Genomic DNA, 11,880 nt, shown 5'->3' on the forward strand with positions numbered 1-11,880 from the left:
ACAGTAATATGACAGACAGAGAAGAATGGCATAATAGTGGAGCTCAGGCATACCTAGTAAATCTTTATTAAATGCCTTGGGTACCTTGTTATATTTATGCCTCTTATGCAGCATTTAAGACAATGTCTTCTTCCAGGCGATTTGTTATTGTGCCTTGCATCAGACTAAAGAAGGGTAAGCCAAATTCCTGACAGGCAAGTTTGTTTTTGTGGCCTCAGAGGCACATAATTTTATGCCTCTGAGGCTGTTAATAAGACAAGATGCAAGGCACAATAACTGATAAACAGCCTGGAAGAACACTTTATCTTGCCTCCCTCAGAGGCATAAACATTCGTTCTAGTTTCTAAGGCATAATACTAATACTAGGAAGGCTAACAGGAAACTACTTCATGCTTCTAATTTATGAAAGTATGTGCTATAACATAAGAAGCTTACAAAGATCTCTTGTTCTGTTAACAGCCACAGAAACTGGGAAAGACATTTACACCTCTAAGGCAGCACATTAAGACAAATATAGGTAGCTTGCAGGCATCTTGTTCTGTTAGCAGCTGTAAAAACTAGTAAAGACATTTATTCCTCCAAGGCAGTGAATAAAAAAATATATAAGTAGCTTGCAAGTATGTCTTTCTCTTTTAACAGTCTTAGAAACTGGTAAAGACGTATATTCTTCTAAGGCAACATATAGGACAAAGTCTCCTTCCAGGATGTTTATCAGACTGAAAAAGGGTAAACCACATTCCTGTCAGGCTAGCTTGTGTTTGTGGCCTCAAACGTTGTTTGTCTCTTAGGCTGTTAACAAGACAAGACCTACCTGCAGGCTACTTATGTAGTAGCGCTTAAGATCAATATCAGATGAGCTGGACTCCTCTCAGGCTACTTAGTGTTAACAGTCTGAGAGGTCTACAAGTCTATTCAAGCTGCTAACACTACCAAGACTGACAGGAATCTCACTCACCCTTCTTCAGTCTGAAACTAAGTGCAATGACATAAGTAGCTTGCAATAATGTCTTGCTTTGTTGAAAGGCTAAGATGCATCGATATTTTATCTGCCGCTAAGGCCTTGAACACTGTCTAGCCAGACAAGCAAGTCTTATACAATAACCTGACAAACCGCCTTTAATTGAACTGGACTTTAATTGAACCATTTACATATGCAGCAAGACAGTGTTCACACTAAATATATTTCAAATAATCAAAATATCAAATTACAACTGCATTTTCAGTGTATCAATACGAACAGCACTTGCCTTTGCCATGTTAAAGATTTATTTGCTACTACATAAATTTAGATACTGGAATAAAAAAATCATTTCCAAAGGTATTTCAAAGGGTACAGTGCATTAGAGAAGTACAAACAAATTTACAAAAAACTTGGGACTCTGTGAAGAATATGAAAAATTTAATGCACTGATTTGCAAATCATGTAAACCACTGTGTTTCATCACCTCTTCTTGCAGGCAGTTCAGTTTAGCACCCATTGAATGCTGTTGTAATACATGCAGAATGTGGTTTGACATTGTCTTGCTGAAATAATCAGGGCCTTTCCCTGAAAAATATGTCGTCTGGATGGCCACGTGTGTTGTCAAATGTGTATATATCATTCAGTATTAATGGTGCCTTCACAGAGATCACGTGCAATGCCCCCCTGTACCATCATGAATTCTGACTTTTAAACAGTGCAGTGATAACAAGCTGAGTGGTCTTTAGCCTAGAGCACACATTTATCAATTTCAACATTTAATATGGTGTCTTTGTACTTTTTTAAATGAAATAGTTTAAATGATTTGCATTTTGCACAGCAAACATGTTTGGAAATGGGATTACACAGCAATGAATAATATTATAAAGCAATGAAATAAATTTTAATTCACAACAGCAAACTGTCCTGTCAAATTTATTCAAACCCAATCCATCAAGAAGAGAGTCTACTAGCGCTTCTGGCCTTGCTGGTTTATCTGCTTCAGTGGGGTTTAAGGAGGCTGAAGTCCAGTGTAGATATCTGAACCCATCTACCCCTGTCCAACTTTCTTTCCTGTGTGCGTACGCTGATGTTTTTGTAGACTGCGATGCTCAGTGAAAGATTTGCCACATTCAGAACAGCAATACGGTTTCTCTCCTGTGTGAATGCGCTGGTGCGCATGGAGCCGAGTCCGTGTAGTAAAGCATTTTTCACACTCTGAGCACTGATACGGTTTCACTCCTGTATGAATGCGCTGGTGTGTCTGTAGAGAACTCTTTTGATTAAAACTCATCCCACACTCAGAACACTGAAAAGGTTTCTCTCCTGTGTGAATGCGCTGATGTGATTTGAGATAACTTTTGTGAGAAAAACTCATCCCACACTCTGAGCACTGAAAAGGTTTCTCTCCTGTGTGAATGCGCTGATGTGATTTGAGATTACTTTTGAGAGAAAAACTCATCCCACACTCAGAACAGTGATACGGTTTCTCTCCTGTGTGAATTCGCTGGTGTTTCTGAAGGCTTGAACGCACCCTAAAGCTCTTTCCACACTCAGAACAGTGATACGGTTTCTCTCCTGTGTGAATGCGCTGGTGTATCTGAAGGGAGGAACGCACAGTAAAGCTCTTTTCACACTCAGAACAGGGATACGGTTTCCCTCCTGTGTGAATGTGCTTGTGGGTCTGTAGAGAGCTATTATGATTAAAACTCATCCCACAGTCAGAGCACTGATAAGGTTTGTCCCCTGTGTGAATGCGCTGGTGTATCTGAAGGGAAGAACGCACAGTAAAGCTCTTTCCACACTCAGAACAGTGATACGGTTTCTCTCCTGTGTGAATGCGCTGGTGTAACTGAAGGGAAGAACGCACAGTAAAGCTCTTTCCACACTCAGAACAGGGATACGGTTTCTTTCCTGTGTGAATGTGCTTGTGGGTCTGTAGAGAGCTATTATGATTAAAACTCATCCCACACTCAGAGCACTGATAAGGTTTCTCTCCTGTGTGAATGCGCTGATGTGATTTGAGATTACTTTTGAGAGAAAAACTCATCCCACACTCAGAGCAGTGGAATGGTTTCTCTCCTGTGTGAACGCGCTGGTGTAGCTGAAGGCTTGAACGCACCCTAAAGCTCTTTCCACACTCAGAACATTGATACGGTTTCTCTCCTGTGTGAATGCGCTGGTGTATCTGAAGGGAGGAACGCACAGTAAAGCTCTTTTCACACTCAGAACAGGGATACGGTTTCCCTCCTGTGTGAATGTGCTTGTGGGTCTGTAGAGAGATTTTATAATTAAAACTCATCCCACACTCCGAGCACTGATATGGTTTGTCCCCTGTGTGAATGCGCTGGTGTATCTGAAGGGAAGAACGCACAGTAAAGCTCTTTTCACACTCAGAACAGTGATACGGTTTCTCTCCTGTGTGAATGCGCTGGTGTATATGAAGGGAAGAACGCACAGTAAAGCTCTTTCCACACTCAGAACAGGGATACGGTTTCTCTCCTGTGTGAATGTGCTTGTGGGTCTGTAGAGAGATTTTATGATTAAAACTCATCCCACACTCAGAGCACTGATAAGGTTTGTCCCCTGTGTGAATGCGCTGGTGTATCTGAAGGGAAGAACGCACACTAAAGCTCTTTCCACACTCAGAACAGTGATACGGTTTCTCTCCTGTGTGAATGCGCTGGTGTTTCTGAAGGGAAGAACGCAGAGTAAAGCTCTTTCCACATTCAGAGCAGTGGTGATTCCTCTCTTTGCTGGTATTTTTCTGCATTTCTCTGTGAGGTGTGTTAGTCTGGAGAGTATCAGGTTATACGCTCTGGGTAGCAGAGCTTCTTCTTGTTGCTGGTCCCCTCCTAAGTCTCTCTGGATTTCAGAAGTGTTCCTCTAGCAGGTCCATACGTGTTTATGAAGGTTCACACTAGAAACAGGAGACGACTTGAAAAAGGATGTTATTCTTCCTGCAGGAGAAAAAGAAAATATATGTACTTAAAATTCAATTTCAAACACAAGAAACTTTGTTGTGCATAAAAATTTTGTGTGTTAGGGTTCGTTTTTTTTATTTCTTTATTTATTTATCATATTTTTATTAAACCAGCCATTAGGGGTGTACTTTGTGTACTTCTGGTGCCGGTTCCAAGCCCGGATAAATGGTGAGGGTTGCGTCAGGAAGGGCATCTGGCATAAAATTGCCGGATCGGTCGAGGCCCGGGTTAACAATGACCGCCTCCGGTGCTGTTGACCAGCAGGGTGCCAGTGGAAATTGGACTACTGTAGGTCAAAGACCATCAAAGAGGAGAGGAGGAAGGCGGGTTATAAGGCAGCGAGAGAGAAGGAAAGGCAGGAGTGTGGAGATTAGAGTAGGGACTTTGAACATAGGGACAATAACTGGTAAAGACAGATATTCTGTGTGTTCAGGAGACCAGATGGAAAGGAAGCAAGGCCATGAACATTGGAAGTGGATTCAAACAGTTCTATCATGGTGTAGAGAGGAAGAGAAATGGAGTAGGGATAATCCTAAAGGAACAGCTTGGGAAAAGTGTTCTGGATGTAAAGAAAGTGTCGGACAGGTTCATGAGCCTGAAGTTGGAGGTTGATGCTGTAATTTTGAATGTGGTCAGTTCATATGCACAACAGGTTGGTTGTCAGTTAGAGGAGAAAGAGGAATTTTGGAGTAAGATGGATGAAGTGGTAGATGGTGTCCCTAGAGAGGAGAGAATGGTGATTGGTGTAGACTTCAATGGACATGTTGGTGAAGGAAACAGAGGGGACAAAGAGGTGCTGGGTATGTATGGTGTGAAAGACAGAAATGCGGAAGGTCAGATGGTTGTAGATTTTGCAAAGAAAATGGAAATGGCTGTGGTGAACACGTATTTTCAGAAGAGGGAAGAACACAGGGTGACATACAAGAGTGGAGGGAGGTGCACACAGATGGATTATATCCTTAGCAGGAGATGCCACCTAAAGGAGATTGGAGATTGTAAAGTGGTGCCAGGGGAAAGTGTTGTCTGTAGAATGAGATTAGAAACAAAGAAGAGGAAGAGAGTGAAGACGGAGCCAAAGATTAGATGGTGGAAGCTGAAGGAGGAGGATGGTTGCAGGCAGTTCAGGGAAAAATTGCAACAAGCCCTTGGGGGCAGTGAGGAGCTACCTGAGGACTGGGGAAATACAGCTAAGGTGGTGAGAGAAACGGGCAAGAATGTGTTGGGTGTTTCGTCTGGTCAGAGGAAAGAAGACAAGGAAAGTTGGTGGTGGAATGAGGAAGTCCAGGAGAGTATTCAGAAGAAGGCAGCTAAGAAAAAGTGGGATAACCAGAGATGAAGGAAGTGGGCAGGAGTACTGTGAGGCTAGCCGCATAGCAAAAAGAATGGTGACAAAGGCAAAGGGCACAGGCCTATGATGAGCTGTATGAGAGGCTGGACGGTAAAGAAGGAGTAAGGGATTTGTATCGTTTGGCTAAACAGAGAGATAGAGCTGGAAAGGATGTACAGCAGGTTAGGCTGATAAAGGATAGAGAGGAAAATGTACTAGTGAGTGAACAGAGAGTGTTGAGTAGATGGAAGGAGTATTTTGAAGAACTAATGAATGAGAAAAACGAGAGAGAGAGGAGGACAACTGGAGGAGAGATAGTGAATCAGGAAGTGCAGAGAATTAGTAAGGTGGAAGTGAGGGCAACTTTAAAAAGGATGAAGAATGGATAGGCAGTTGGTCCAGATGACGTACCTGTCAGTGGACTATTTAACCAGGTTGTTTAACAAAATCCTGGAGAGTGAGAGGATGCCTGATGAGTCGAGAAGCAGTGTACTGGTCCCCATTTTTAAGAACAAGGGTGATGTGCAGAGCTGCTGTAACTACAGAGGTATAAAGTTGATGAACCACACCATGAAGGTATGGGAAAGTGTTGTTGAAGCAAGGCTCAGGCGAGAGGTTCAGATCAGTGAGCAGCAGTTTGGTTTCATGCCCAGAAAGAGTACCACAGATGCAATTTTTGAATTGAGTGTTGGTAGAGAAGTACAGAGAAGGTCAGAAGGAGCTATATTGTGTCTTTGTGGATCTAGAGAAGGCATATGATAGGGTGCCAAGAGAGGAACTGTGGTACTGTATGAGGAAGTCAGGTGTAGCTGAAAAGTATGTTAGGGTGGTGCAGGACATGTATGAGGATAGTGAGACGCTGGTGAGGTGTGCAGTTGGAGTGACAATTGGTTTCAAGGTGAAGGTGGGTTACATCAGGGATCAGCTTTGAGCCCCTTCTTGTTTGCAATGGTGATGGACAGGTTGACAGATGAGGTCAGGCAGGAGGCTCCATGGACCATGATGTTTGCAGATGACATTGTAATCTGTGGTGAGAGGAGAGAGCAGGTGGAAGAGAATCTGGAGAGGTGGAGGTTTGCACTGGAGAGGAGAGGAATGAAGGTCAGTAGAGACAAGACGGAATACATGTGTGTGAATGAGAGGGAGGCAGGTAGAAAGGTGAAGATGCAAGGAGTAGAGGTCGTAAAGGTGGATGACTTCAAATATCTTGGGTCAACCATCCAGAGCAATGCACAGTGTAGAAAAGAGGTGAAGAGGGTGCAGGCAGGATGGAGTGGGTGGAGACGGGTGTCAGGGCTGATGTGTGACAGAAGGATAGCAGCAAGAGTGAAAGGGAAGGTTTACAAGACAGTAGTGTGTCCTGCTATGATGTATGGTCTGGAGACTGTGGCTCTGTCTAAAAGATAGGAGGCTGAGCGGGAGGTGGCGGAGATGAAGATGCTGAGATTTTCATTGGGAGTGACAAGGATGGACAAGAATAGAAATGAGCAGATCAGAGGGACAGTGAAGGTGGAGCAGTTTGGAGATAAAGCCAGAGAGGCCAGGTTGAGATGGTTTGGACATGTGTTGAGGAGGAATAGTGGATATATTGGTCAAAGAATGTTGGAGATGGAGCTGCTGGGTAGAAGGAGAAGAGGTAGACCTCAGAGAAGGTTTATGGATGTAGTGAAGGTGGACATGGAGATGGTTGGTGTGAAATTAGAGGAGGCAATGGATAGGGCAAGATGGAGGCAGATGATCTGCTGTGGCGACCCCTAAAGGGAGCAGCTGAAAGAAGGAGAAAAAGAAGAAGTCTGCATTATATAGTCTTATTATATATAGAATGAGAGGGAGAGCGTGAAAGATATTTTAAGTGTTTTTCCACTAAAACTGCATTTAAGTTATTAACCATCTCTACAAAGAACAATGAAAACCAATCACAACACAAAAAAAACAAGAAAAACCTGGAATTAGATCAGAAAAAATACTGGACAAAACATGTAAGTCAGAAAAGTTGAATCTTAATAATGAATTCACTTCCAAGAATACGTGTAATCAATTCCTATGTTTTATCTTACAAACTGAGAGAATTTACTACATTGTTTTGTTAAACCTAACAGTGAACCGATTTTTTTTTTTTTTGGATCTTGGTGAAAAAAAGAAATTTGAGGGTGTCAATCTGGGTTTTACAAAACGGCTATTAAAATGTAGCTATTATCTGACTTTTGATAAAATAATTAAATAACCTTCAGAATAAGCTAATCCTTGCTTGCAGCCCCACTAAGAAGTAGTCAGGTGTGTCCTTTCGCCGCTGGAAGTAGTCCAGGATTGTTTTACACAAAGTGCCAATATTCAGGTGGAATATTTAGGCTTGTCCTCTGTGGAAACCTGATTAGCACCATGGTTCAATGGTATCACCAATTTATACTAACTGTTATGTCTAATTCAAAAATGGCACCAACTTCTCTGTAGTTCTCAGTACTTCCTGGGTATCATCCCTCCTCCCCTTTTCTGGATGGATGGTGGATGACTTCAAATATCTTGGGTCAACCATCCAGAGCAATGGACAGTGCAGAAAAGAGATGAAGAAGAGGGTGCAGGCAGGATGCAGCAAGAGTGAAAGGTTTACAAGACAGTAGTGCGTCCTGCTATGATGTATGGTTTGGAGACTGTGGCTCTGTCTAAAAGACAGGAGGCTGACCTGGAGGTGGCAGAGATGAAGATGCTGAGATTTTCATTGGGAGTGACAAGGATGGACAAGATTAGAAATGAGCAGATCAGAGGGACAGTGAAGGTGGAGCAGTTTGGAGATAAAGCCAGAGAGGCCAGGTTGAGATGGTTTGGACATGTGTTGAGGAGGAATAGTGGATATATTTATTTTTCTTTAGCTAAACACTTATTTACAGTCTGAGTGCTCATCTGGTCTGTCTAGCATGTTACGTGATATACATATTTGACTCACCAACACTAATTCCTTGTATATGTGACACACTTGTTGAAATAAAGTGATTCTGATGTGTAGAAATTTTTAATCAGAAAAAGATCAACACAAATGCAAATCTTACTGGATTAAAACATTTGCAGTAGAACTAAGTAACCAGTGTTTTCATAAACAGCTGTACACAACAGACCACTGCCCTCCTATCACCATATCATATCTACCCCCATCACAGACTATTCACACTCATGCTGTGAGATCAATGACTTCAGGACAGTTTCCACCACCAGCCATCAAGCTCCAGAAAAGCTTCTTTTCTCAGCCTCTTAAAAGCCCCCAAAACACCTACAATAGACAGTTACTGCCTTTCATAAGTCACTTCATCTTACTCTAAAACCAGCTCTTGTTTTTCCACATGCTGCACATTTTATATTCATTTTGGATTATATCTGTGTGTCTGTTCATATTCTGGCATTGTTTATAGCTGCCCATGTAATATAGCTTGATATCTTTACACAGTGGTGTGTAAGATCTGTTTGACATGTACATAAATGAATGCAAGTCATTTTTCCTGCACTGTAACCTCATCATTCTCACTAACACACAAAAGAACAGAAGAACCACACAGGATACACCTCTGAGTTTGAGAACAGCATTATTAATCTCCATAAATTACATTGCTGAACACAGTTAATATGCTAATACATGCTTTCAGAATATATAGTGTGAATTTTAAATGAAGAATAAACAAAACCTTCAAACTCAAAAAAATATCAATTAAGTAGAGAGAGTGAGATCAATTACTTCAGGACTGTTTCTACTACCAGGCCACCAAACGTCTAAAGAGATTCTTTTCACACCCTCTTAAGAGCCCCCAAATCACCCACCACACACAACTACTTCATCGGAATGAGTTCTACTGCAGACAAAAGCCAGTCTTCATTCACTCTCTGCCAGTTCCTCCACTCTCCTCCCCCACCCTGGCTTTCTCATCTTAGCATCAAATTACAAGCACAAGAGCAAACAGTACCAGTTTGGACAAAAGCTCCTTCAGGGTTGAGGGATATTTTTAAATCCTACTTTCAAAGAGTGAACATCTCTATAAGAAGCTAAATTAAAAGCACAATGTAAACCATTTGAAAAAAGTGTTGAAAAGGTCTTTACCTTCAGTAGTGCAGCTCCTGTCTCTCTGCCCAACAACACTGGCCTGGACTGCTGATCAGAGGAAGTACAACAGCACCGGTGAAGGGCTTCACGCTGGAACCACATGATCATAGCAGCTCTTGAGAGTGTTATTTATACCCCACCCACATTCTGAAAACCCCCACCTCCTGTGCTAGGATTGGCTAATAGAGGAAAAGTGGTCCATATCACTGTTGCAGGAACAGAATACATGAGAACATGTGACACAGAAAAACACCTCTATTTCACTATTTGACTGTATATAAAGTCTCTAATTACAAAAACTAACCAGCTTCATATTCTAGGAATGTTCCTTATCAGCATTTAGAGCTGTTTTGAACATTTACAACACGTGCTTGTGATTTGATGTTAGTTGATATTTTTGTTGAGTTTGAAGGTTTTGTTGATTCTTAATTTAAAATTCACACTATACATCCTGAAAGCATGTATTAGTGTATTAACTCAAATCAAATCAAATGTATTTGTATAGCGCTTTTTACAACAGATGTCACAAAACAGCTTCACAGTATTCCAGAAAAGACAAAGTTTTAACAAGAATGTAAAAAATGTAAATACCCCCAAGCAGGCAAGCCAGGGGCAACAGTGGCAAGGAAAAACTCCCTCGGAACTGATGAAGAAACCTTGGGAGGAACAAGGCTCACCAGGGGGGACCCATCCTCCTCTGGTCAAACTACCAACAAGTGATTATACTACTAATATTATTCACAGTAGTATTGGTAGTAGGAATAGCTAGGAGTCTATGAGAACATCAGTGTAGGGTGGGCAGCGAGTCCAAGGCAGGTGGTGATAGCTGTGGCATGGGCAGCTGGTCTGAAGTGGGTAGTGGGAGGGCTCGACAGTTAGCCGTCCTTCAGTGTCCGGCCGGACATGTGGGCGAGGTGTATACTCGGGAAAAAAAGTAGTAGTCGTGATGGCTCAAAACGGGAAATAAGGTCTTGTAAGTACTCAGGAGCGAGCCCATGTACACCGTAGAAAACCAAACTTAAGAAATAGTTGTTCATACTTGGAATCGTAAGTTGGGGACTTAATTCAAGGAGGCGAATGTTCATCTAACTCAAGATATATAGTTATGCTCAATTTTTGTGACAAAATAAGCAAAACTTAAAAAAAAAAAAAAAAAAAAAAGACAAATTAATTCAGTGAGTTTGTTTCTGAAGATTCAACTGCGCACGCTCTGTGTCTGCACTGCGCATGCTTTGCAAGAGGTTCGGCCAAGGACGGAGGTGGTTTCTTTGCCCAGTTTGAATTTTGGCCTCAGCTCAAGACTCAAGTAAGTAGCTAACTGGTTCATACATGTTTGTGTGATGGGTAGAAATTGCCAAATTGTGACCCGCGGGCTACCTTATTCGATTGGTATTCGGTAGCCAACCCAAAGAATTACCTAAATAAGGCATGCAGAGACGTTAAGAGGCTGGTATATTAACAGGTTTATTAAGGATAGAAGATTTGACAGATGCACACATCATAGCGATATCAGACCCACTTCTAAAATCACATCACCCTAGCACAATCTGGGACTCGATGGAACTACAAATGGTAGAATAACCACACAAAAAAAATAACCACAATACCAGCCTGAGTTCAACCCCCCATACTAAATTACACACTGCAATTAAATTAATTCAGTAGACGATGAGGAAAAAAAAAAAAAAAAAAAAAAACCACCACACATACTTCCAATCACCCACACTAATCAAATCGAAATAAACCAAACGTGACACTGCAACCTTAAATATAGGTGGCACAGAAACCCGGCTTAAATGGGCTGAATATCCTCTACCTTTCAGCGTGCTCTTCCTAACCGTCCTTCCTAATATAAAAAGGCACCAGATTAACCAGGAGTAGAATATATTAAGGGCTGCCCTGGGTCAAAAAGCCTCCCAATAATATACTAAAATATTCCTTTATTAACTATTTAAAATGATGTAATGCAGAGATATAAAAAAAAAAAAGGGGGAAGAAAAAAAAAAGTGGCTATTGTTGCTGGCCGTACAGACCGGTTAACTGTAGCAGGTGGGATGCACAGCGCAACTTCACTTTGTAGTACTTCCAGATATCCCCAGGGGCTCACACAATATCTGCCACGCCACACTGCTGATTCAGAAAGCCCCCCACTCTCCCTTTAAAATAAAGAAACAAATCATCGTTAATACCCTAAACTGGGACCTCTTGTGGTTACTATTAATAAAAACCACCAATACCTGACAATACTATAACAGTAATACATACCATAACTGCCGGCATTTACAGAGCATTTAAACGGAAAACCAACCGTACCTGTGTAAATGTGGGCTTCTCGCACACACACGGCGCCAGCAGGCTGGGTCACGTTCCTATGGTCTTCCCCAAAAGTTTAAAATGCAAGTTAACAACATACAGCTTCGGATCTTCCCGACGCCGAGCTCAGATTTGCCTCCACGAGATCAAACGATGCTTCGTTCTCCCTGCGCGAGACTATATAGCGGATGAAGCCGCGATCAATCAAAACGCG

General features: G+C 41.9%; 1 protein-coding gene across 4 annotated transcripts in view; it reads right to left on the reverse strand.

Annotated features, from left to right (window-relative positions):
- Positions 1–1,115: 1,115 nt before the first annotated feature.
- The window catches only part of LOC108410676 (zinc finger protein 850-like), a 119,383-nt gene continuing 108,618 nt past the window's right edge, over positions 1,116–11,880 (reverse strand). The window contains exons 1-4 of one of the 4 annotated variants that reach the window (XM_037533093.1): positions 11,667–11,812; positions 11,387–11,509; positions 9,351–9,443; positions 1,116–3,918 (exon numbers count right to left, since the gene is read on the reverse strand). In XM_037533093.1, the coding sequence (XP_037388990.1) occupies positions 2,010–3,731 (1,722 nt within the window). In that variant the 5' untranslated portion in view covers positions 3,732–3,918; positions 9,351–9,443; positions 11,387–11,509; positions 11,667–11,812 and the 3' untranslated portion in view covers positions 1,116–2,009. Of the gene's footprint in view, positions 3,919–9,350; positions 9,444–11,386; positions 11,510–11,618; positions 11,641–11,666; positions 11,813–11,880 lie in introns of those variants that run through there. The other 3 variants (XM_037533094.1, XM_037533095.1, XM_037533092.1) reach the window with 3 other exon arrangements.

The sequence above is a fragment of the Pygocentrus nattereri genome, chromosome 22 (genome assembly GCF_015220715.1).
Source record: "Pygocentrus nattereri isolate fPygNat1 chromosome 22, fPygNat1.pri, whole genome shotgun sequence".
Classification (NCBI taxonomy): Eukaryota; Metazoa; Chordata; class Actinopteri; order Characiformes; family Serrasalmidae; genus Pygocentrus; species Pygocentrus nattereri.